Source organism: Cajanus cajan, chromosome 10 (genome assembly GCF_000230855.2).
Source record: "Cajanus cajan strain Asha chromosome 10, NIPB_CcT2T_4, whole genome shotgun sequence".
NCBI lineage: Eukaryota > Viridiplantae > Streptophyta > Magnoliopsida > Fabales > Fabaceae > Cajanus > Cajanus cajan.
Window position 1 is genome coordinate 35,949,069 of NC_138526.1, and position 27,497 is coordinate 35,976,565.

The 27,497-nt window shown below is 33.9% G+C and overlaps 1 protein-coding gene across 4 annotated transcripts; it reads right to left on the reverse strand.

Annotated features, from left to right (window-relative positions):
• Positions 1 to 1,698: 1,698 nt before the first annotated feature.
• On the reverse strand, positions 1,699 to 26,758 carry LOC109792890 (putative leucine-rich repeat receptor-like serine/threonine-protein kinase At3g14840). Of its 4 annotated transcripts, XR_014429971.1 has the most exons (26): positions 26,593 to 26,758; positions 25,137 to 25,311; positions 21,568 to 21,639; positions 21,381 to 21,449; positions 21,052 to 21,123; positions 20,689 to 20,760; positions 20,432 to 20,503; positions 20,254 to 20,325; positions 20,068 to 20,139; positions 19,897 to 19,968; positions 19,726 to 19,803; positions 19,144 to 19,215; positions 18,674 to 18,736; positions 17,374 to 17,439; positions 17,256 to 17,291; positions 16,527 to 16,567; positions 15,341 to 15,720; positions 14,891 to 15,086; positions 14,655 to 14,798; positions 14,260 to 14,378; positions 13,931 to 14,141; positions 13,579 to 13,816; positions 12,890 to 13,040; positions 10,257 to 10,360; positions 10,070 to 10,154; positions 2,033 to 2,174 (listed from the first exon to the last, which is right to left on the reverse strand). XR_014429971.1 is itself a non-coding variant. In XM_083064948.1 (24 exons), exons 1-24 carry the CDS (start codon positions 26,687 to 26,689, stop codon positions 1,815 to 1,817), a joined length of 3,000 nt encoding a protein of 999 aa, XP_082921074.1. In that variant the 5' UTR covers positions 26,690 to 26,755; the 3' UTR covers positions 1,699 to 1,814. The 4 variants fall into 4 exon arrangements, 3 of the variants coding, with proteins under 3 accessions (XP_082921074.1, XP_082921075.1, XP_082921076.1); XM_083064948.1 differs by lacking the exons at positions 10,070 to 10,154; positions 10,257 to 10,360 and having other exon boundaries at positions 1,699 to 2,174; positions 26,593 to 26,755; XM_083064949.1 differs by lacking the exons at positions 10,070 to 10,154; positions 10,257 to 10,360; positions 17,256 to 17,291 and having other exon boundaries at positions 1,699 to 2,174; positions 26,593 to 26,756.
• Between the last annotated feature and the right edge of the window lie 739 nt (positions 26,759 to 27,497).

Sequence of the window (27,497 nt, forward strand, 5' to 3'; positions counted from 1 at the left end):
ACTGATCTAATTTTATATTTTTGATCGATCCATCGGAGTTGTATTTACTTCTTATTTTTAAGATCAATCCACTTGAAGCCAGTTAATCGGTTCTTGTCTTGGAGGTAAATCTACTACTATCCAAGTATTGATTTTCCTATTTGAATCAATTCCATTTTAATAGTTTGTTCCCCATATTATGCATCCAAGAAACCTGTATTGAAGTACATGATGACCTACTTTTTCACACGTAACATAAGCCCTTCAATTAATCTTCGTGAAGGCAAGGTTAGGAGCACATGGGTGATGATCAGTTTTATATATATTATGATCAAGTTTATGATCGTATTGTTTTACACCATATTTGACTGAGAAACAAAAGCCTTTGCCCTCGCAACTTTCATGAGATTAATTCATACTTAAGCTAATTTTATTAGTTTATCGAGATGTTTATTTCATTTTTTATTTATATTTTTCTCTCCTAAATTTATTTTTGTAAAAGCTTACATAAACAAACCTTTAATAACATATCTATATTGACTCCATGCATATGTCTAGAATTGTATAAAACATGTCCTTGTCAACTATAAAAGTTTTGTCAACCAAAAAATTTAACGTTACTCATTGATAAAAGGTTTGATATAGAAGTTTAGATTTTACTCTAAATCTTAAATTCTAAATCCTAAATTTGACATAGAAGTCAAGGAGATTAGTCGGAACAAGAATAAAGTATCAATCCATTTATTGTCTAGGAGAGAATGTTTGTTGAGATCGTCATTAACTATCTATTGATATATTTATAAATTAGTTGAGTTTAACTAAATTAAAATTAAAAAAAGTTACACTCACAAATTTTTACCTTTTCTATATTGGAACATTTATTTTTTATGATTTTAAACTACTATTCAAACATACACACTGTTTTTTAAATAATTGTTTAAATAAGACAATATCTTGAACCACAAAATGATTATAAACTCATGTATTAGATTATAAACAACATAAAATGTGTGACTGCATCACATTTTACTCAATAACTCATGAGTATAATATGCATGTCTTTTAAGATATAACAAAAGTTCCTTCTGACTTTGATTGAGAAAACAAATATAGGAAGATTTATCAAAAATAAAATTGGAAGGCAATCATCTAATAAAAGATTTGATAGCATAAATTTAAATTCAAAATTAATTTTTACAAAACCAAAAGTCCGCAAGACCTATTATCACATTGAATTAGTTGATAGCATTACATCAAATCTAGTTGGCTTGATCTTGTGCACGAATCCACTCCTCTCACTAGTTTGTTTGTAAGCTCAAAACACAATGTTCTTTATACAAGTTTAAAAATATATAGAATCAAATAAAGTGAAACTTTAACTTTTTGAAACACTCAACAACATATTCAAAAAGTTTACTAATTAAGTGAATAATTTTCATGTGATCCTCACATTCTTAAGCTAACAAAACTCACTTGAACTATGTAAAACGAAAGTTAGGTCGGTTAGAATGTTAACGGAAGTTAATAAAAAAATGCTCAGGTCCTAACTCATTTTATTTTAAAACAAAAATTTAAATATAATTTTATACATGTCAAGTAATTTTTTTAATACTAATTAAGTAAAAATCATGCATATCAAATGTTTGTCATGGTCATGATTGTATATGTGTGGATCATGGCAAAGCTAATACATTAAGCAATTCATGAGGTACAATGAGATTATTGTAATACTTGTAATTAATTTTTATTTTTAAATTTAATAAGTCCCCCGTGCATTTCAAGGTTTCTAAAATTTAATAATTGGTACAAGTTAATGAAATTTTTGTCCAAAGTATCTAATTTCTCTTCTCCCAATAAGAAGAATCCATGCGTACAGGATAAAGATCTGATACAGAAGTAGATGAAGCAGTCCATGGCTCTTCATTTGACATAACAAGTTCCTGGTAATACAATCTCATTGCCTCCAACTTCTTCTCATCCAATACCTCACTTGTCTCTGATGCCACTTCCTCAACAACAGTTATTCCTTCTAGCATGCTTACCACTGATGACATTGTTGGCCTAAGTGCCGCAGTCACATTAGTGCATAAGAGAGCCACCTTGATCATCACCAATGCCTCCTCCTTGTTGAAGTTTGAACCTAATCTTCTATCAACTAGATCTATTAGATTACCTTTCTCTTTCAACAGATGTGCCTGGAAAACAACCAACTATTAATGAAGCATTTTTTTTTCTATAAATTTGATACAAATTTATAATTCAGATGTTATTAATCCATTGGCTCCTAATTTCAATATTTTTTACATTACTAAACAACAAATAAGTTTGAATAACTAGAAGTTGGAAGAGTAACTTCTAAACCAAGATAGAGTTAGACAACATGGCCTTTTCCATATGAAGATGGTTGACAATTAATATACTTTCTTCTAATGATTAAAATTCACATAGGTCTATTGTAACATTGTAAAAAAAAAAAAAAAAAAAAAAAAAAAAAAAAAAAGAGGCTGATTCAGTAGCCCAGAACGGGCCGTTCCCAAACTGGAACGGGCCGTTCCACACTACTGAATTGAACTACATATTGTAGTTGAGAACGGGCCGTTCCGGGAAGGAGAACGGGCCGTTCTAGGAAGGAGAACGGGCCGTTCCGGAGGGAGAATGGGTCGTTCCGGAGGGAGCACGGGCTGTTCTAGAGGGAGCACGGGCCGTTCCGGATGAGTCCCGGAACGGGCCGTTCTGATTTCAGAACGGACCGTTCTGGGCGTGGATTTTGTGCGTGATCTGGGAGTTCAGAACGGGCCGTTCCGGTATCGGTACGGGCCATTCTGGCCACTCCGGATTGCCTATAAATAGGGGTGAGGGGGGGGCCGTGAGGAGTTCTGGTTCTAGAGAGAAGTTTTAGAGAGAAGGCCTCTGGGTCAGTGAGCTCCTTTCTCTCCCAAATTTCTCTGTTTAACTCCTTTTCTCCTCTAGATCAATAACTCCTTCTGTCTTTTCTTGAAATTCAGATTAGAAAGCTTGTTTTGGGAGGATTGAAGTTTCGAGTTGAGCCTCGAGGGGAAATTCTACTTTTGTTCAGTCTTTGGCTATCTGAGCCAATCTTCAGGTAAGGGAAGCTAGATTGTTTGCATGTGGCTGAATTTGTTAGTTTGTATGAGAGTTTTGAACTCTCTGAATAAATTTAGGCCGGGCGCAGGTTGAGCGTGTCAGGCGTGGAAGAGCTTAGAGCTCTTGGGTTGGTGTTAGGCCAGGCGCGAGTTGGCGGCACTGTGCTTGAATATATTTATGAATGAATTGATGCTTATGCATGTTTAAAGTTGAAGTTTTAGATCATGTATGTATGATATATGATGTATGGTGAGGTGTGATTCATATGTATGCTTTGTGATAATATATATGAATGTTTGAATATGATATGTTCATATGGTATGTATTGATCATAATGGTAGGTAGACCATTTATGATGTATGATGCATTATTGCATGTGATGTCTTATGACATGTGTATGGTTGTTGATCATGATGGTGGGCAGACCATTATGATGTATGATGCATGATTGCATGTGATGCCTATGACATGAGTCTAGCCTAGGACTTGAGGAGAGGAAAAATATTTTCGAATTGGAAGAGCTCACATAGAGTCTCTTGAGAGTGGTGCTTGGATAGGCCACTGATATATGAGAGTGGTGCTCTGGGAGGCCACTGGATTTGGGAGAGTGGTGCTCAGATAGGCCACTGGGTTGGGTGAGTCTCCTCTAAGTCCTTAGCTAGTGTTGGAGCGGGGTATGAGGTCGAGGGTTATTCCCTTAACCAAGTACTCAGGAAGGTGCGTGGATCCTTGCGGATAGTCGGTGGGCGAACTCCACAATTGACTTGGTTAATGCATGTCAAGGTCGTGGTAAGCCCGTACCCAGCTGTGCTATACCTGACGGTGGATCTGGACTTCCAAGTGTGTAAGTGACATCATCCGAGTAAACCCGAGTGAGGATTATATATCCTGTTTAGCTGTGACCGAGCAGGCGCATTGGGCGTGAAAACGGTTGGGGTGGTTTCGGTAGGATGGAATGTCACTTGTACAACTCTATTGTTATGAAGATCTCCTAGGTGTATGCGTGACGACGCATTAGATGATTGATATGTATGCATATCTGTCATGAGTTGCATTCATTGCATGATTATTAATATGATGAAGTGTGGTGTTTGACTTCATGTTTGATGAATGAATGATTGATTGAGATGAAAGGTTCCTTAGGGACAGGATTTGGGATGCATGTGTAATATAGATTTTTATTCTGTACTTGTATTATTGATCTTTGAATTCTAGCTTACCCTTTTGTTTTCCATGTGGTGGAACTGCGATGATCATACTTGGTATGGGAGCAGGTCAGGGATAGCTTGGGAGTAGAGATGATCGTTGTGAGACGAGGAGCTGAGTCTCGTGTTTTGAGTTACCATTCTGGGTAACATTTTTTTTGTCAGTGCTTGACCGGCACTAAGGAATATTTTGGGATGACTGTACATATATGGTGCTATATTTTATATACAGAAACTTAATTATTTCGATCTTTATATTTATGCCTGTATGTATGTGTTATCCAGTTTAATATTCTCTTAGTTAACTAGTTGTAGTGCGATTCCACTAAGTGTAGAGACCGTGGCGGGTCGTTACACTTTTATGGTATCAGAGCCGGTCGAGTCTTTTAGGATACTTTGTGGGGAGTGATCCTTCTAGGTTTCTGTTGTGTCATATCTCTGATATGTGCTAGCCTTTGGTGAATTGTGAGGGGTATTATGTTACTAATAGGATGTTTGAATTCTTGTAGTATGGTGAGACCCCAGTATGACCAGATTGCTAGGGCCATGGAGATGATGGCCATGGCGATGCAGCAGCAGAGTGCTCACTTTGCTCATATGGAGGCAGGTAGAGCTGCGGCTGAGGCAGCTAGACCGGTGGTCTCTCAAGAGGGGAGAGATTTAGCAGAGTTCAGGGGATGTCAGCCTCCTCAGTTCAGAGGGGATTCAGATCCTGATGTGGCGGATCAGTGGTTGAGGGATATGGAGAAGATCTTTAGTGTTTTAGGATCTTCTGATGAGAGAAAGTTGGCTTATGCAGTTTACATGCTGGGGGGCGAGGCTGAGTACTGGTGGAGAGGCACTAGGCAGATGTTAGAGAGCAGGGGTGTGCATGTTGACTGGGATTGCTTCAGGAGGGTCTTTTTGGAGAAATATTTCCCGGATAGCGTTAGATATGCTAAGGAGGCAGAGTTCATGAGATTACATCAGGGGAGCTTGTCTGTTTCTGAGTATGCTATGAGGTTTGAGCATCTAGCTCGTTTCTACTCTCAGGCCATATCAGAGGCTTGGAGATGTAGAAAGTTTGCAGAGGGATTGAGGCACGAGCTGAAGAGGGTTATAGTCCCCATGTCCATAGTGGAGTTTCCTGCCTTGGTTGAGAAGGCAAAGACTGTTGAGAGTTTGGAGGGTGGTGGTAGTAGCGGTAAGGTTGCTAGAGTTCAAGAGGGATCATCTGGGTCCAGGAGGGGAGGCCAGCAGAGGGGACCCTATGACAGACCTGTACAGTCTCAGAGAGGAGCTGTTAGTAGGGGACCTCGACCTGCTACTCCTCAGGGCGGAGCACAGTCAGTGCGGTGCTACCGATGTGGAGGAGCACATATGGTTAGAGATTGTTCCCTTCCGGGGAATGTTTGCTTCAGATGTGGTAGGCCAGGCCACATCTCTAGAGATTGTCAGACACCGCCGACTTCATCTGGGAGTTCCCCGAGGCCACCCAGACCTACAGCTGCGGGGAGAGTGTTTGCATTGTCAGGTGCAGAGGCTTCTACTTCATCAGACTTAGTGAAGGGAAAGGGGAAGGCAGCAGGTGAGGATGTTTTATTTTTATTCGATTCTGGAGCCACGCATTCTTTTATTTCTGTTGATTGTGTGAAGAGATTGGGTTTGTCAGTATCTTCCTTGCATGTTGATTTGTTTGTGTCTACTCCGGCTTCAGTTTCTGTGGTGACGTCGGAGATGTGTGTGAGATGCCCGATAGAGGTGTCTGGTAGGAGGTTCCGAGTGAACCTGATTGTGTTGCCCATGGTGGATATCGACATAATCTTAGGGATGGATTGGTTATCTGCCCATCACATCCTTATAGATTGTGCTCGGAGAGAGTTGATGTTTCCTCAATTGGAGGATGAGGTGTTGGTATCAGCGGGTCAGGCTGAGCAATTGATGAGGGATTGAGCTGAGTGCTTCATGTTGTTTGCAACTTTGAGTATTGAGACAGAGAGAGCTATCGCTGGGATCGAGATTGTCAGTGAATTTCCTGAGGTGTTTCCAGATGATGTGCCAGGATTGCCACCCAGGCGTGATGTTGAGTTTAGCATTGATCTGGTACCAGGTGCAGGACCGGTATCAGTGGCTCCTTATAGGATGGCTCCAACTGAGTTGGTAGAGCTGAAGACACAGATTGAGGATTTGTTGGAGAAACAGATGGTGAGGCCCAGTGTTTCTCCTTGGGGTGCTCCGGTACTGTTAGTGAAGAAGAAAGATGGTGGGGCTCGTTTGTGTGTTGATTATCGGCAGCTGAATAAATTAACGATAAAGAATAAATATCCCCTTCCGAGGATTGATGAATTGATGGATCAGCTGAGGGGAGCTTCAGTGTTTTCAAAGATTGATTTGAGATCCGGATATCACCAGATTAGGGTGAAGGAGAGTGACATACCGAAGACTGCCTTTAGGACTAGGTATGGTCACTATGAGTATGTGGTGATTGTCGCCACCCGCCGAAACGGACGTTGGCATTCGCGACGATGGTTGGACTCTTTTTTATAGTTTTGAAAAATGATGGATTGTTAGAACGACTTATTCTCAAACTGAGACCTCATCGAACTAACAATTTTGTTAAATGATTCTCACCAATCCGTGTTAATCCCAAACGGGACCCTCCATGGATTAGTGGTTTTCGCAAAAAAGGGGTTCTTGGAGTCGCCACCAATGTTTTACTCAAAACATTGGAAAAAGACATAAGGCAATTGATTTTCGCAAATCAACTTCGGCCATTACAACCAGAGTTGGGTAAGGGAGTCGATTACGAGTGGGGAAGGTGTTAGCACCCCACAACGCCCCTTTCGGGTTCCCTATGACGGATTATTTCGTAAATAATAGCGTAAAATTACTAAACTACCCCTATTTATTAGAACGATTATGAGTAAACTATCTACATGATGAAAGCTTTAAACGTGCAATGCAATAATCAAAAAAGCGATAAATGAAAGCGGTAAAAGAAAGGATTTGGAAAGAAACCTTTGAAGCGTGCTTTTATAGATTCAAAAAGGAATTAGGAGGCTTTTTGTCGCTCCTTCCCACTACACGTTCGCTCGCTTCTTTCCCTAAAAACAATGTTTACTATGGAAATCAAAGAGATTTCCCTTCGACTTGTTCGAGTCTCAAGCTAATGGCTCGTGAACTCAAGAACTTAGTCGGATCGGCTCCCGGAGAGATTTCTAGGGCAGAGAATAGCTCAAAAACCCAAGAATACTCAGCCAGAGGGTGGAGGAATGCTCCAAAAGTGTGGGAGGACGTGCCAATGACGTCCTATTTATAGGATTGAGGCGCAGTATGGCCTAAGGGGTCAATACGGCCCGTACTGAGTTTTTGAACTACAGTACGGCCGTACTGAAGTTCAAAAACTTCAGTACGGCCGTATTGATTTCACTACGGCCGTATTGTAGTTCAAATGGCTCAGTACGGTTCAAAAACTTCAGTACGGCCGTATTGATTTCACTACGGCCGTATTGTAGTTCAAATGGCTCAGTACGGCCGTACTGAACCTCTAGGAGGGTGTATTGAGCTCCCTCGCACACCCTTATTCTAAGCTACTCTAAGACTTCTAGACCTACAAAGAACCATCCTAAGGTCTTCCAGGAGTCCTTCCGGCTGACTTTCCTTCGGTCTTCGAGAGTCTTTGAGTCTTATTTCCGACCCGGACAATTTTAGGGGTCTACAGTGATGCCTTTTGGTGTCACTAATGCTCCAGCAGTGTTCATGGATTACATGAACAGGATCTTTAGACCGTTCTTGGACAGATTTGTGGTGGTCTTCATTGATGATATTTTGGTGTATTCTAGATCATTGGAGGATCACCGTGAGCATTTGAGGTCAGTTTTGGAGGTGTTAAGAGAGAGACAGTTGTATGCCAAACTGTCCAAGTGTGAGTTTTGGTTGTCCGAGGTGAGATTTTTGGGGCATGTGATATCGGCAGAGGGGATTGCAGTAGATCCAGCCAAGGTGGAGGCTGTGATTCAGTGGGAGCGTCCGATGACTGCTACAGAGATTAGGAGTTTTCTTGGGTTGGCGGGTTACTATCGGAGGTCCATTGAGGGTTTTTCTCGAATAGTAATGCCTTTGACTCAACTGACTCGAAAAGATCAACCTTTTGTTTGGACGGACGCTTGTGAGCAGAGTTTTCAGGAGCTAAAGAGACGGTTAACCACTTCTCCAGTTTTGGTGTTACCTAACACTGGTGAGCATTTTGATGTGTTCTGTGATGCTTCTCACCAGGGGTTAGGTTGTGTGTTGATGCAGGGAGGGAGAGTAGTGGCATATGCTTCGAGGCAACTGAAGACCCATGAGAGAAATTATCCTACTCATGATTTGGAGCTTGCAGCTGTGGTATTTGCCTTGAAGTCGTGGAGGCACTATCTGTATGGTGCGAGATTCAGTGTATACAGTGATCACAAGAGTTTGAAAGATCTGTTTGATCAGAAAGAGTTGAATATGAGGCAGAGGAGGTGGATGGAATTTCTAAAGGACTTCGATTTCCAGTTGATGTATCATCTTGGAAAGGCGAATGTGGTAGCTGATGCATTGAGTAGGAAATCCATTCACATGTCGACTATGATGATTAGGGAGTTGGAGTTGATTGAGCAGTTCCGAGATTTGAGACTAGAGGTGGAGGTTGTTCAGGATCACATTAGCTGTGGTATGATCACCATAACTAATGAGTTCTTGAAGCAGGTGGGAACTAAACAGTTACAGGACCCAGAGTTGTTAAGGACTTTGGGATTACTTGGTACTGAGAGGGCAGCTGGTTTTGAGCTTGGTACTGATGGGATTCTGAGATTCAGAGGTCGGATTTGTCTGCCTTGTGATTCAGAGTTGAGGAGAGCTGTTCTAGAGGAGGGACACATGATTCGTCTTAGCATACATCCTGGTATGACTAAGATGTATCAAGACATCAAGAAAAGGTTTTGGTGGCCTGGTATGAAGAAGGAGATAGCAGAGTTTGTAGCCGCTTGTTTGACTTGTCAGAAGGCGAAGATTGAGCATCAGAGGCCCGGAGGGGTTTTACAGTTGATGGAGATTCCTGAGTGGAAGTGGGATAGTGTCACTATGGACTTTGTGGTTGGATTGCCTAGGACAACTAGGAACAGTGACTCTATTTGGGTGATTGTTGATAGGTTGACAAAGTGTGCTCACTTTCTTCCTGTCAACAAGAGGTAGTCCTTGGAGAGGCTTGCACAGTTATATATCCGAGAGATAGTACGGCTGCATGGAGTGCCTTCCAGTATTATTTCTGACAGAGATCCAAGGTTTACTTCAAGGTTTTGGCAGACTCTACATCAGGCGTTGGGAACGAGATTGAGGTTGAGTTCCGCCTATCATCCACAGACAGATGGTCAGTCGGAAAGGACAATTCAGTCACTAGAGGATCTTCTGAGAGCTTGTGTGTTGGACCATCTGGGTAGCTGGGAGGAGGTGTTGCCATTGGTAGAGTTTACCTATAATAATAGTTATCATGCGAGTATTGGCATGACACCTTTTGAGGCTCTATATGGCAGTAGGTGTAGGACTCCATTATGTTGGTATCAGGAGGGTGAGTCAGTAGTGGTTGGTCCAGAGTTAGTTCTTCAGACTACTGAGATGGTGAGACAGATTCAGGAGAGGTTGAGAGCTACTCAGAATCGACAAAAGTCTTATGCTGATAAGAGGAGGAGACCTCTAGAGTTTGAGGAGGGAGAGCATGTGTTTCTCAGGGTGACACCTACTACTGGAGTGGGAAGGGTTGTAAGGGCCAAGAAACTCACACCGAAGTTCATTGGTCCTTATCAGATCCTTCGTCGTGTAGGTCCGGTAGCATATCAGTTGGCGTTACCTCCGATTCTGTCCAACCTGCATGATGTGTTTCACGTTTCACAGTTGAGAAAGTACATCAGAGACCCGAGTCACGTGATAGAGATGGATGAGGTGCAAGTTAGAGAAAACTTGACTTACGAGAAGAGACCGGTAGCTGTAATTGATCACAAGTTGAAAGAGCTTCGAGGCAAGTCCATTAGCTTAGTGAAGATTCTTTGGGATGCAGTTACTGGTGAGGCAACCTGGGAAGAAGAGAGTCAGTTCAAGGAACAGTATCCATTCCTCTTTTCAGGTAAGCCTATTTTCGGGGACGAAAATTCCTATTTGTTGGGGAGTATTGTAACATTGTAAAAAAAAAAAAAAAAAAAAAAAAAAAAAAAAGAGGCTGATTCAGTAGCCCAGAACGGGCCGTTCCCAAACTGGAACAGGCCGTTCCACACTACTGAATTGAACTACATATTGTAGTTGAGAACGGGCCGTTCCGGGAAGGAGAATGGGCCGTTCTAGGAAGGAGAACGGGTCGTTCCAGAGGGAGAATGGGTCGTTCTGGAGGGAGAACGGGCTGTTCCAGAGGGAGAACGGGCCGTTCCGGATGAGTCCCGGAACGGGCCGTTCTGATTTCAGAACGGGCCGTTCCGGTATCGGTACGGGCCGTTCTGGCCACTCCGGATTGCCTATAAATAGGGGTGAGGGGGGGCCGTGAGGAGTTCTGGTTCTAGAGAGAAGTTTTAGAAAGAAGGTCTCTGGGTCAGTGAGCTCCTTTCTCTCCCAAATTTCTCTGTTTAACTCCTTTTCTCCTCTAGATCAATAACTCCTTCTGTCTTTTCTTGAAATTCAGATTAGAAAGCTTGTTTTGGGAGGATTGAAGTTTTGAGTTGAGCCTCGAGGGGAAATTCTACTTTTGTTCAGTCTTTGGCTATCTGAGTCAATCTTTTGGTAAGGGAAGCTAGATTGTTTGCATGTGGCTGAATTTGTTAGTTTGGATGAGAGTTTTGAACTCTCTGAATAGTTTTAGGCCGGGCGCAGGTTGAGCGTGTCAGGTGTGGAAGAGCTTAGAGCTCTTGGGTTGGTGTTAGGCCAGGCGTGAGTTGGCGGCACTGTGCTTGAATATATTTATGAATGAATTGATGCTTATGCATGTTTAAAGTTGAAGTTTTAGATCATGTATGTATGATATATGATGTATGGTGAGGTGTGATTCATATGTATGCTTTGTGATAATATATATGAATGTTTGAATATGATATGTTCATATGGTATGTATTGATCATAATGGTAGGTAGACCATTTATGATGTATGATGCATTATTGCATGTGATGTCTTATGACATGTGTATGGTTGTTGATCATGATGGTGGGCAGACCATTATGATGTATGATGCATGATTGCATGTGATGCCTATGGCATGAGTCTAGCCTAGGACTTGAGGAGAGGAAAAATATTTTCGAATTGGAAGAGCTCACATAGAGTCTCTTAAGAGTGGTGCTTGGATAGGCCACTGATATATGAGAGTGGTGCTCTGGGAGGCCACTAGATTTGGGAGAGTGGTGCTCAGATAGGCCACTGGGTTGGGTGAGTCTCCTCTAAGTCCTTAGCTAGTGTTGGAGCGGGGTATGAGGTCGAGGGTTATTCCCTTAACCAAGTACTCGGGAAGGTGCGTGGATCCTTGCGGATAGTCGGTGGGCGAACTCCACAATTGACTTGGTTAATGCATGCCAAGGTCGTGGTAAGCCCGTACCCAGCTGTGCTATACCTGACGGTGGATCTGGACTTCCAAGTGTGTAAGTGACATCATCCGAGTAAACCCAAGTGAGGATTATATATCCTGTTTAGCTGTGACCGAGCGGGCGCATTGGGCGTGAAAACGGTTGGGGTGGTTTCGGTAGGATGGAATGTCACTTGTACAGCTCTATTGTTATGGAGATCTCCTAGGTGTATGCGTGACGACGCATTAGATGATTGATATGTATGCATATCTGTCATGAGTTGCATTCATTGCATGATTATTAATATGATGAAGTGTGGTGTTTGACTTCATGTTTGATGAATGAATGATTGATTGAGATGAAAGGTTCCTTAGGGACAGGATTTGGGATGCATGTGTAATATAGATTTTTATTCTGTACTTGTATTATTGATCTTTGAATTCTAGCTTACCCTTTTGTTTTCCATGTGGTGGAACTGCGATGATCATACTTGGTATGGGAGCAGGTCAGGGATAGCTTGGGAGTAGAGATGATCGTTGTGAGACGAGGAGCTGAGTCTCGTGTTTTGAGTTACCATTCTGGGTAACATTTTTTTTGTCAGTGCTTGACCGGCACTAAGGAATATTTTGGGATGACTGTACATATATGATGCTATATTTTATATACAGAAACTTAATTATTTCGATCTTTATATTTATGCCTGTATGTATGTGTTATCCAGTTTAATATTCTCTTAGTTAACTAGTTGTAGTGCGATTTCACTAAGTGTAGAGACCGTGGCGGGTCGTTACATCTATCTAATTTGAAATTGAAAATTCAACCCACCAAATGAAAAAGACTCATATTCAATAAGACTATTTCACTCAAGAAAAAGAATGTCAAAAAAAAGTGATACTAACATTTTTCTTTTATATCGATCTAATCACAGTTAGTTGACACGAAGAATGTTACTTTTAAAGTTTAGTAATATAAATCCAACAATATTATTTATAAATTAAATCATACCAAAAGTTAGTCAATATTCTCAAAGATAATTGGCATGGACACAACTAAAAAATACTTACCCATTCAAGAATAGAGAATGATTCTTCTTTTTGTCGATGAATGGTATTACTCCTTTCATTTATGATTTCTAAGGCAACAATTCCAAAGCTATAAACATCTGCTTTGTCAGTCAAATACCCATGCATGGCATATTCTGGAGCCATATATCCACTATATAATAAAAAATTTGTTAGCTATACATAAACTTGAAAAAGTGATCACATAATCCTTAGCAATTTTTTTCCTACAACAAAAAACAACAATTTCTTATCCCAGTATGTATGCTAGCTGGATACATGACAAAATAAATTCTACACTACATTAGAGATTGAATTTCTCATTCAATTTACTTAGATCAAGTTTTAGTTTAGTTTTTTTTTCCTATATCTGATTTTTTTAGACAATAATATATTAGGTAAATAGAAAATTTGAATTCAATTAGGTAAGTTAATTTTATGCAGTGCTATATTTTTATTTCTTTATAGTGCAATCCAAGGTTTTAAAAAATAGCTATAATGTCAAGGTTTTTTTAGGGTCTCTACAATCAATTGTAGTTATATTAATTTTTATATTATCAAGGATTGCAAAAAAAAAAAAAAAAAACTAGCTATAATCACAACTAGAACCAAAATTTAGAACCTTAGTTTAACCATATTCAAAAAAAAATATTTCTCAATAAAATTTACACAAAAGACATATAGGAACTTACTATGTCCCAGCTATTCGAGTGCTAATATGAGTGTTATCCTCTTCATCAAGCTTAGCCAAACCAAAGTCAGATATCTTTGAATTGAGATCTTTATCAAGCAATACATTAGTAGCCTTGATATCCCTATGAACAACCTTTAGTCTTGATTCTTCATGGAGATATGTCAAACCTCTAGCAATACCAACACAAATCTTGTATCTTGTTGGCCAGTCCAATTTTATTTGGTGTTCTTCGGGGCCTTTATTTGTGAAAGTGATATAAATTTGACAACATGATTAGATGGTTGTCTACTTAATTCAAAAAAATCACATAAATGACAACCAAAGTTAACCATATAGCTAGGAAGAATTACCAAATAAAGCACGAGCAAGGCTATTATTTTCCATGTATTCATATACTAACAATAGTTGGTCTCCCTCCACACAACATCCATAGAGTTTAACTAGATGAACATGTTGCAAAGCAGAAATCATGCCTATCTCATTTAAAAACTCACGATTCCCTTGTTTTGATTTAGAAGAAAGTTGCTTGACTGCTATTAATGTCCCATCTGATAAACATCCCTGTATATTTAAGAAATGCTACATTTATTGGAATGTTTAAAATTAACTTTCAAAAGACAATGCGTAAAGTCATATAAATGTGTGAAAATAAAGAGAATTATTATTTTATGCAAAATACCTTGTACACAGGACCAAATCCTCCTTCTCCAATTTTATTGGCAACATCAAAGTTGTTAGTTGCTACTTTGATTTGTCTTAAAGAAAATAAACCTGTTCGTAGGTCTAAGCTCTTTAACTCTGTTGATTGAAGTAGAAGAAATGTCAAACACCTCTTTTATAGAGAAAATTTCACATTGACACTATATCTGATCCACTTAATACAAGCCTCCAATTCAAACTTAGTAAGATAGTTACTAGGCTCAAAATTAGTCTAGTAATAGGATACACTAAATAAAGAGATACTCAAAGTTAGTCAACATGTACAATTTCCTTTTTTTTTATTGAAAAATCCATGTGTTTCAATAAGTAAAATCATTGATAATCATGACAAAAGAGTAATTTCTTTGTAATTACCTTTTTCTAAGGAACTTTTCTTTCCTACACAACCTTTCCACCAAAGTAGACCAAATACAAGGATGATAACAACTGCTCCTAGTGCTACAATTCCAACCACAACTCCTGCAGATATTCTTTCTTTTTCCGAGGGAGGTTTGAAGTCTGCTTGATTATTATACAAGAGATATACACATTTGATGATAATATCAAGATGACACAACATGAGATTAAACTTATAGAGAATAATAACCTACCAGGTTCCACAGATATAGCTGATATAAGAGGACCATATACTGATCTATATGGAAGACTAGTTGTCCCTTTCCCTGCCCAATTCAAGCGGATCTCCAAGCTATTACTAGTCACAACAGCAGTGAATGGTTTTGTGATTGCCTTACCGATTCCTCCTGCTTCTTCTACAATATTGAAGTCCTTCTGCACCAGCTTTCCCTAACATTTGAATTCAAAATTTAATGCTTCGTGAAGATTACCAACCTCAAATATTTCAATCCTCATATTATTTTGAAAATATTGTGGCAAATAGCGATCGTATACATAGAGTGGAAAAAAATTATGTAATTGTTAAGATATTCCATGTATGAAAACAATTCAACAGTGTTCCTAATAGAATTTAAGAAACCACTTCCATTTTCTATATGAAAAAAACTCTAACAAAAAAAAAAAAAGGAATGTTAACCATATACCTGAATGTGGATGTCAAATACTCGCCTTCCTAGGCTATTAAATGTTTGATCATCAATGAACATGATTTCAGCAAAATGTAGTTTTACTGTGTAGTTTCCATTTCCCAGGCAAAATCCAAAATAAGTCAGAGAAATGGGAGAAACTCGTGCATCCATGTACAAGTCAGCATTGTCCATAGAAAGCAAAGATTTATTTGACGACTTATAGTACTCTACACCACCATTGTCTAGAAAATTTCCGGTCGTGCTAATTTCCCAGTTTTTTGTTCCACTCCATTGAAATCTAGATGGACCTCCATTCTCTAAATCATCGTCATATCTGCTTCTATTGACAGTAACCAACTTGCCACCACAATTTATATGAAGATAGTATGATAACTCTGGGACAAATCGAAAAAAGTTAGTGACGATTAAAATATTATCAAGCAAAATAAGAAAATCACATTAGAAAAGTATGTTCCTTCAAATTGTCTTTGTCTATTATTCTCTTTTTGTCAAACTATCCCTTTGCATTCCTAATTAAAATGAAAATAAAAGGGAGTCATGTTAACTTATAGAAATCTAGCAAGTCAAGAAAAGTGATATCTTCTTGTTGATATTTTATTCCATGGCACACAACATGATTTAAGTATCCTCAAGGGTTTGCACCAACTTCATAAGCAGGACAAACGAAAAGATAACAAGCTAACATGAAATAATAAATTTGATTTAGAGAACTTAGAATACAAAAGAAGTAGAAAACCCTTCATGAGTTCCATGTCAACCTCTAATATATGAATGAATGATAGGATTGATCTAGGAAGACCCAAAAATATCATAAAACTAAAGTGGCTTAAGGAATTTATGGGATGAATTTAAAATATTGTAACATTATTGGTTTTATATATCTTTTATTGTTATTCTATTTTAATTTCCTAAGACGATGTTGGGTTGGTAAGTATAGATTATTTAAGGTAATGTTTTTGTATATTTCAGGATACACTCCCTTGTGAAATTAGTGGTTTCTACCGTTAAGAAATGTCTAGTGCTTCCGAACTAAGCTTTTAATAAAACAAGATTTTGTAAACAAGCTTAAGCATGGTATATATATGTGATCTTCGGTCTCCTTTCCTCTGTAATAAATAAATAAAAGCTTGAGTAAGAACACCAAAGCAGTCCGTAGAAAATTCTCCACATAGAAACTTACTTTTTGGACAGATATAGCTTCCCAAACATGCAACCGGTCGCCTGAGAGAATGAGGGACCAGACAAAATGTATTAGCATAATTCCATCGTAATCAATATAAATCTCCTCACATAATATAATATATATATATATATATATATATATATATATATATATATATATATATAAGGAGTGATCCGCTTAGGATTTTAGAATTTAGGGTTTAGGAATTATTCAAGAATAAGTCTATCTAAACTTATCTCGTTCAATAACTCATGTTTTATATCAAATTTTAATGATTTAATCATTAAATTTAAAGTTCTTATTAATGCATACATTAAGTCTACACATTTTTAAAAAATTTGAAAATAATTTGATACTTCGTTTTATTAATTTAAATTGACGAGTAATTTATTTGAATTAATAAAATAATATATTAAATAATTTTTAAATTTTTAAAAAAATTATAAACTTAATTTATACTTTAAGAACTTTAAATTTAATAATTAGATCATTAAAATTTTGATGTAAAACATAAATTATTAAATAAACTAAGTCTAATAAATCATTTCTCATATATATATATATATATATATATATATATATATATATATATATATATATATATATATATATATATATATATATATATATATATATATATATATATATATATATATATATATATATATAACTTTAAACCCTAAACCCTATACACGAATGTATGAGTGATTACAATACTAAACATACGAGTCATTGCGCGTCATAGAGCTAGCAAACAAGTTCCTGTGACATATTAAGAGAAGATTGTGACTCAGAAAGGTTCTAAAATTGGAAAGCAAAATGCACAAAATGGAAGGATTCTTACACATTTAAATTCTGACATGTCTCATTCCATTGGCTTGTGATGCTGAAGTTGTTATACGAAATATCTCTACATACAAGTTATAAAATTTGATTATTAAGGCTCTAATAATTTGCCAACATGAAGAAACATCTGGGGACTTCCAAAAAAAAAAACCTAAGAACATTAACCAATAATCCAATAAATAAAATGCACAACCAAACACTTGAAAGTTGAGACAATAAAGGTTCCAAAACGAATCCCTTTATGATATGTAAGTGAGGTATTCATTAAATGCTGAATCAAGCAAACTAATAAAAGTGAAGAGCAAACCATTCTATAAACAAATGTCACCGGATTAAGATAGATGATTTATCTCCTAGTTAAACCTTAATATAGTAAGTTTGGATGAGAGATTTTAATAGAGTAATTTATTTTATTTTAAGAATTTTAAATGCTTTGATATAAAATATTTTTTTTGGATGAAGAATTATAAAATATTTGAAATTTAATTATTTGTGAAACTTTAAAGATTTTCTTTGTTTTTTTATTCCTTTCTTCTTTCTTTCAAAGTCGACATAAAAATATTAATATTTTTTAATTATTGAATATTTAAAATTAATTTTTAAATTGTCAAATATTATCTAATACTAATTTTTAAAATTATTAGTTTTATATAGTTAATATTTATAAAAATTGAATAATATTTAGTTTTATAAAAATTAATATTAAGAATTTAGTTTTATCTAACGTAGAAATTAAATTATCCTATCTAAACTAAAAATTAAAAATTTTAAAAGTTAAAATTAACTTATTCAAATATAATATTTAAAAAATGATTAAAATTAAAATCAAAAGATTCAAATTTCTAAAAATTTTCATCGTTGGAGATATGATATTAAGTAAATCATTCACTGGGAACAAAAGTTAAACAACACATATTTCACTTCACTTCGGAGAGAAGAGACATTAGGGAAATTTGATGTCAGAGAAAAAAAAAAGATTAATGACTAAAAACTTATTTTCCTTTTAAGGATCACCTTTATGCTTTTGGAGATCAAGAATCACTGCAGCACGATTAGTGCAACTAGGTGGTCATGTCTTAATGCCTAAGGACAAAAGCATAAAATATACAACTAAAGCAACATTTTAATTATATAGTATTTTCTGGGGAGGATGGAAGAAAGGGGGAGCAAAATAAGAGTCCACTTAGAAAGGTAACGAGAAAAAAGGAACAAAGGATATATTCATTTTTTCACCACACAAATGATGTGTGTTGCTAAATCCAAGGAATCATATGAGAAGCATTTGAAAGAGAACTCACAAGCTTTTAGCTTTTTCTGCCCATGAAGGCACTGGTCCCGTGAGAAGATTTCCAGTTAAATATCTACATTAGAATACCAAGAGCTTAATATATACAGAACCTATATATATATCATTTGTTGATAACTAAAAATTATGGAAAACAAGCTAGTCACATTTAATGACACCCATTTATTAGTTTAATTAATATCTATGAAAGACTGAATTCAGATAATTGTTACAGGGATCCTTCTATCAGTTAGTATTTTGATTCTTAATTTGAAGCTAACTGAGTCAAGTAAAATAAACTCGTAATGTACTCAAACCAAAGATCCTTTTTGTTAATTCATGACTTTGACTCTCATCATCTGCTTGAGTTTAATCCTACAAGAATCTAGTTATCTAACAATCCTATTTCAGATTATAGAAAATAGATTTGTGAATGAAAATATAAAATTAAAAACTGCTAGGAAAATCTGATAAATTTCTTACATGTAATTGACATGGCTTAAGGCACTATAGGTACTCGGAATTGGTCCAGTCAGTTGGTTAAAGCTGAGGTCTCTGAAAAGGAAAACATATTGACCATGAGTACATATGATGATAGCAAACATATTTCCTACTACTAAATAGCTAGGTTGAAGAGCAATATAAAGGTTATATATTCAATGTAATAAATAATGTTAAACCAGTAAAATTTTTCATTTCTTTTTTTATTGATGTAATTAATTATAGTTGTCTGCATTAATAAGTAAAGTTCTACTGTAATTATGTTTGCTTATTCAGTAAATAATATGCTATTAATTATTTGATTTTAAACAATTTTATACACTTAATAATGATGGATACATGTGTTTTATTATCATGTATAGGTATACTACAAGAAATATGACATGATGTATGTTTGTCATTTTTAACATGTTTGTTTTATATATGAATGAAAAATATACAGAAGAGTATGGTTATTCCAACAAATATGACCCTCACTTTCCACTTCTCTATTTTATGTTCTCACAAATATGGAACGCAATAATTATTAGTTATAATAAAACAAATGTAAAAGTATGCAATTACAAGTTTTGCAAATCTGGTAATGTCATTGTCCCAAGATAATAAGGCAGTGTTCCATTGATGTTGCAATTCCTCAGAATCCTGCAAACAATAAAATAGATAGCAATATGTTATTACCTCTTGCTTGACTTCTCTGAATTTTTATTTCAGAAAGAGTCAAAGTAATAAACTCACAGATATTTCAACTTCATTTTATTAAGTTGTGGAAAAGGTGAATGTTCAGATCCATCCAGATCACTAATTCTCCTGCATATCACATTAGCATCATAGCTAAGTAAACACAAATAAAATTAATTTTGATTTTGAAACCTTGCTTAGTCCATAAAATGTCAAATTCATACATACAAGTCAGTTAAGTCTTCTAGCAATGAAATTCCAGAAGGAATTGGCCCACTTAATCCACTCCCTTGAATCACTCTGTCCAAGTTTAATAATCATTGATGACTTTAGGAAATAAGACTGCATAATTCAAACAATAGATGGAAATTATAGTATAGACCAATAAAAGAAAATAAAAAGGAGAGTTCATACAGTTTATGGAGACTAGTCCAGCTTTCAATAAAATCAGGTATCTTCCCAGAGAACTGATTGTCCCCAATTCGACTGCATAGTGAGAGGTTACGAAACGAATATGAGTTACTTCTAATTCAAAAACAATATTCTTTGAATTAGTCATCACTCAATAGTATAATAAAAATATGAATCTTACAACTCTCGCAATGTAGTAAGCTTGGCCAATGTTACTGGTAGCTCTCCAGTAAAATTGTTGGAGATAAGGTGCCTGTGTATAATTGATAACAACAAATTAAACCAGAATAATTTATCAATCTAATTAAGCCATGGAAATCAAACTAGATCTCTAGTATTGGCTTTTGAAAGGGAAACATCAACGAAGGATATCAAATTGCCAAAGGATGTTAACAAAGGGAGGCACAAATTACAAATAAAATGAAGTGCTTAGCTTACAGTCTTTGAATTTGGGTTAGATTTCCAAGCTCAGGAGGAAGTTTTCCAGACAGTTGATTACCCTCCAAGACCCTACCCATTTCAAGTTAAAGTTAAGTTCCATTACAACACTCTTTAAATTTAGTAGTTGGTTTTAAATTGTGGTTTACAATGCAATTACCACCATAACATTGTAGCTTTTTTAATGTAAAACAATCACAATGCAACCATAATTCTGGCTGCATCCACCAATTGCTTGCAATAATTGACAATCACAACCAGAACTTAGACTATATAACAGCAATTTAAAATCATGAATTACATAATTTCGGACATGAAATGGAAAATATTTCTTTGCTAAGGCTTGGATAACGACAAACTCACAAACTTTGAAGAGTGGATATGTTTGCTATCTCCACTGGTATTGAACCCGTTAATCGATTTCCAAGGAGGGAACTGTCATGAATAAGAAACATGTTGTCAACAATTATAAACTCTTAAAAAGTATATGATATAGTTATATATCTTTTTTACCCTATTTCATTTCAATAAACTTAATGTCAATCTTTATTGAGGATGTAAGTGAATTAAAACTAACTTTGGTAGAAAAACAATATCAAGATCCCTAAGAAATTGCAAGTATTATCCTATAATTATGTGTATTATGAACTAATTATTTACAACTCGACAAAAAGATGACATGGAAATCATACATGTTGACAAGTTTTGTGGAGCCCCATTCTTTAGGAATTGTACCGTTCAGGTAGTTGCGAGTAAGGTCACTGCAATAAAGAGTGTGTTTTCATGCAAAGTAATACATAGATGCTGGCAATGGCAATTGAAGAAAATAAGCAAATTCATTATGTGATTGAATTTGAGCAAAGTTTGAGAATTACATACATTTCTTGAAGGTAAGGGAACCTGAACAGATCCCGCGGGAGAGTGCCTGGGAGATTTTGTTGCTTCAAAAGTCTTCACGTTTATATAATTCGAAAATTGTTAAAATAAAAAAGAAGATATATAATAAAAATAATAAGCACAATAAAGAATTTAATTTTAATCTTTTGTTAATTGTCATGTCCTATGATTAGGGAGGGGGTGGGGAGAATGATATCTACACCCACAAAATATTTGCGAATAAAATAAATTATAAGTTGAAAATAAATAACTTAAAAGTACTCGCTTGTTAATGAATGCGAATGGATAATAATTAATAAGGGATTCATGGTATTCATAATTACTTAAATGATCTTATTATTTACTTTTAATTTTAATATTTTTTATTTTTATTTTTTATTTTAATTAATTTTATATAGGTTAAAATTACTTTTTAGTCCTTATAATTTTATATAATTACCTTTTAGTTCCTATAATTTAAAAATAGATATTTTGAATTCATATACTTATTTTTTTATTTTTTTAATCATTATAATTTAAGATAAATCTTTTTAATTCTTGTATTTGCAATTTTTTATTTTTTTTAATCTCCGTTGTTATTTTTTTACAATATTATCTTTTTTATATTAATATAATAAAGATATTCAACTTTGTAGTTTTTATATCGAATTTATTTTATTAGAATTATCTTAAATTGAATCTCTCAACGCTTCATATCTCTCTTTTACCCTTACTTGTCATGGTCATTATTGAGATATTCTATTTCTTATTTTTATTAAATTGAATATTTTTACCACATCAATACAAAAGAGATGACATTACAAAAAAAATTAATAACATGAATTGAAAAATATTAAAAAAAATAAATATAAAAATTAAAAAAAAAAGTATATCTTAAATTATATAGAGAGTAAGAAGAATTAATGAAGATAAATATAAAACTAAAAATATCTATTTTAAATTATAAAAATTAAAAAGTAAAATTATAAGAATTTAAAAGTATTTTAACCTTTTATATATTTTTGGTTAAAACTTCATATTTTAAGAAATATTGTAAATTAATACCCAGAATACTTATAGAAATCGTTGATACCCTTACGATGCAGATAAGAGCAGGTGAGAAGATCCATGCAAGAATATAGCTTAGGTATATTTTTGGCTAAAAATCTATTTTAGTCTCTTATAATAATTGTTTGTTTCAATTTAGTTCTATTTTTATTTTTTGTCTCAATTTGGTCCCTAATAAATTAATTGGTTACAATGTCGGACTTCCGTCCAAATTATTTAGACGGAGTTAACTGTTGGCCACGTGGATGTCAAATTTTTGTCATGCATCTAAAACCAGAACGGCCCTTTCTGAAACTGGAACGGCCCATTCTAGTTGCACTCTTCGTGCGTTAATTTTGCATTCGGAACGGCCCGTTCCGAATGAAAAATTAATCAGAACGGGTCATTCCAGTTTCTGAATGGGTCGTTCTGGTTCCAGAATGTCACTCATGCAGTTAATGATTATATCCATAAATTTTAGATTGCGATAACAATACTTATTCATATATTTGTAATATTAAAAATTTTATATATAATTTTTTTAAGTATAAATATATGTTATAGTTATTTTTTACAAGTTTTTATATCTACAATTATGATTAAGGATGAAAATAAACTAGGTTAGATTATGTTATATTATAATTTAACAGATTTAAACCTAATTTTTGTTAAAATACTTGTTATAAATATTATATATTTATTTGTCATAGACATTTTTTAAAATGTTTGGTTACATAACAATCTTAAAAGCTTACTTAATAATAATTTAACACTAATAAAAACATATAAATAAATATGTTAAATCTTATAAAAATTAAGTTTAATTTATTTATCATATAAAGATGTTTTTAATATGTGATATAAATTTTTACAAGGTTTAAATATGTTTTTAGGCTCTCAAATTTAAGGTAAATTTATTTTTGATCCCTCAAATTTAAAATTGTTATTTTTAGTCCGTGTAATTTCAAAAAATCTTAATTTAGTCCTTATATTCAAATTTTGTAAAGAAATTTATCAAACATTATTGCATAAAATCTACCTATTGGTGTTCCTATTAGTAAAAATATCACATTAAATCCGGTTGATATTACATAATTATCTTAATTAGTCACTTTCAAATATGTTACTGGTGACCTAAGGGACTAAAACAAGATTATTGAAAATTACAGGGACTAAAAATAACAGTTTTAAATTTGAGAGACCAAAAATAAATTTATCTTAAATTTGAGGGACTAAAAACATGTTTAAGCCTTTTTACAATTTTAATTTTTTTTTATCAACATAAACAATAAATAGAAATTACAAAAGTTTGACAAATATCAGATAAATGAATAACTCCTCGAAATTTATATTTTATACATATGATAATTTAAATATATATATATATATATATATATATATATATTAGTATAATTTTTATTTTTTAAAATTATTATTTTTTAGATAAAAAAAAAATTGTGTATGTGTAAATGGTTTGCTTTCGATTTTTGAACTACACTAGTACACGATGTTGGTTGGCATCCTGGAACGGCCCGTTCTGAATGCAGAACGACCCGTTTTGGATTCTAAAACGGCTCGTTCTGGTCTCAGAACGGCCTGTTCTGCTGCACACGTTGGGGTTAAATAATGCATCTGGAACGGAGCGTTCCAGATGCAAAATTTACACACCATGAGTGCAACCGGAACGGGCCGTTCCAGTTTCAGAACGCACCATTCCGATTCCAGATGCATGAAAAAATTTGACGTCCACGTAGCATGTACGTAGCTTCCACGTGGCATCTACGTAACTTCCACGTGGCATCCACGTGTCAATAGTTAACTCTGTCTAAATAATTTGGATGGAAGTCCAACATTGTAACCAATTAATTTATTAGGGACCAAATTAAGACCAAAAATAAAAGTGATACTAAATTGAAACAAACAATTATTATAAAGGACTAAAATATTATTTTAGCCTATATTTTTTAACACATATAACTGCTTAGATATAGACTAGCTAGTAAGAGGATCAAAATTTTCTGTCTCCAACTCCTGTCCCCAAACCCTGTCTAGCTGTCCCTCCAATTACACTTTTTAAAAATCAAAATTAAAATTAAAAATAATAATATGATGGCATTTTATGATTGGAGGAACAGCATTTAGAGCCAAAAATTGGAGACACGATTTTGATACCTCTGCTTTCATGGTGATTCAGTGGGAACCGAAAAAATAAATCAAACCAACGTGTCAAGAACAAGTTGCAAAAATACGACAAACATCTTAAAGATGGTTCTCAAAGTCAAAGGAAAATATAGATGGGACTACTTTTTCAGTATGTACTACGGAACCAATGAGCAGCTGAAAGTTCACATCATACTTTCATTATAGTATATTTATATTAGTACATGTAAATAAAATACTGGGTTTTTGATTTTTCAAAAATTATCAAAATAAATTGTTATTTGACATAAAAATTTACACCAATAGCAAAACTACAATATTTGTGGATCATAATATAATTCACACAGAAAGAATGAGAGATTTACATGTTGGTAACATGACAGACTGTATCATTGCCGATGGAACAATTACATCTGACTTCATTTGCGTTATCTTTGGTTTGATTTGGTGATGTCCAATTACGTTCTTTACTGCATGGATCTACGCTGAAATCCCAGTTCTTCTTTCCAAGTATCTTCCCTATATCTTTCAGAGCTTCCACTGCAGCAGTGGCGGAACTTGAAAAAATTTTTCAGGGGTGCCAGATTATTTTTAGGGGTGCCAGATTATTTTCATATATATATATAAAATTATAAATTATTTTTTTATTAATTAAAAAAATTAGAATTTCTCTTTTTTAACATAATTTTTTTAGTTTTATTATAATTAATAATATAATAATATATAAATATAATATTAATATATATATATATAAAAAAATTTAGAAAAGTTTGGGGGAGCCGTGGCTCCCCCCTGTCCCTATGAAGATCCGCCCCTGCACTGCAGTAATAACAAAGTAAAGTCATGTGCTTAATCTATCTATATACAATTATTATATCTCTCACCTTATACCAAACTATTATTCTTAATTTTAAATTTATTTTTAATCTTTTAAATTTAAAATAAATTTATTTTTAGTTTTTAAAATTTGAAATTATTCTTTTTAGGTATTATAATTTTTAAAAAAAAATTATTTTAGTCTTTGTATTCAAATTTTATTAAAAAATGTGTTAAATATTCTCACATAAAATATACTTATTGATATTATTTTTAGTAAAAATATCACATTAAAATTATAAAATGCATAATTGTTTTAATCTGACACTTTTAAATATATTATTAATAATTTAAAGAATTAAAACAAGGTTTTCAAAAATTTTAAAAATTAAAAATAATAATTTTAAATTTGAGAGATAAAAAAAATTTATCCTAAATTTTTTAGGAGCTAGAAATATGTTTAAGTTTTATTCTTATTATATATATGTGGAGGCATGTTGGATAAGAAGTAGAAAAGAATAATCTTATATTATCAAAACAAAAAAAAAATCTTACTACAAAACTTAATACAGTTAAGATTTCTCATAGTTTCATGAGTTACACCTTTTAGTATCTATAATTAAAAACATTTTATTTTAGTCTTCTAAACATTATTTTTATTCTCTTTTAGTCTTTATTGTTGTATAATTACTTTTTAGTTCTTATGAAAATAACAAAACAAGAATTAAAAAAGAACAAAAATATGATATTTATTATAAGGATTAAAATGAAACATTTTTAATTATAAGAATTAAAAAATTAAATTTTATGAAATTATTGAGACCAAAATATAATAAACATGTAGTTATTCAGGTTTTTCTTCTCTCCTATCAAAATTAGAATCTTATCTTCGTAATTTCTATTAGATGAATATATATATATAAAATTACCTTATAAAAGACTCATTATATTGTAAGTGTGTGCTTCTTACTAATAAACAATATGGTGCAAGCTATTTACACATACCTTCATCTATGGCCAGAGTGGCACCAGAGGCTAAGGAAGCAAAGCAAAAGGCAGCAAGGAGAAAAAGGAAGAAGAAACGATGGTAACTTATCCTCATGCTTGCTATTGCTAATTTTATGACTAGACAATATAGTTAAAGCTATTAAATTCAGTGGCTTCAGGAACAGGTATAAATAGCTGCTATATGATGTGAAATTGAAGATAGGTGGGAACATATTAAGTCACTTAAAGTCTTAAAGCAAAGTACGTACAATATGACTTTAATTGTTTGTAACATTACCAATAATATATTTTCTAAACACTTTTTTATTAGTTAAAGTTTATTAAAAATTGTAGAATTAAAATAGTATTAATTAAATAGAATGTGAGACTTGTTAAATTTTATGAATTCAAATAAATTTTAATTAATAAAAATATGTTTAAAAAAGTGTAATAGAAAACGTTTCTACTGTGTTTTTCTTAAACATTTTTAGAGAGAAATTAATTGCACGAAGTGAATGCTCATCAACTTGATTATTACAGATGGAAAAAGGGGTGCTGAAAGAATATATATATATATATATATCGAAGATAATATTATAATATTAACACCTTTTTCTTTCTTCCTGACAGTGACAAAGTCAACCCAAGTCGTTGTTCATTTGTATAATTTTATGAATATAATGGAAAAAGAAAAAGAAAATAATGCATATGATTTTCAATTTTAAGATATATTACGAGAGGAGATAACTCTTACTAAAAATATAAAATTAATAAATTTATTGGTGTAATAGTATTAAATTGAAGATTTTAAATTTTTGTGTATTAAAAAAATAGTTGAAACCAGAGATTCCACAAAATGTGACTAATCAAATTTTTTTAACAAAAATTAATTATCAACAAAATTAATAAATATTCTAAATTAA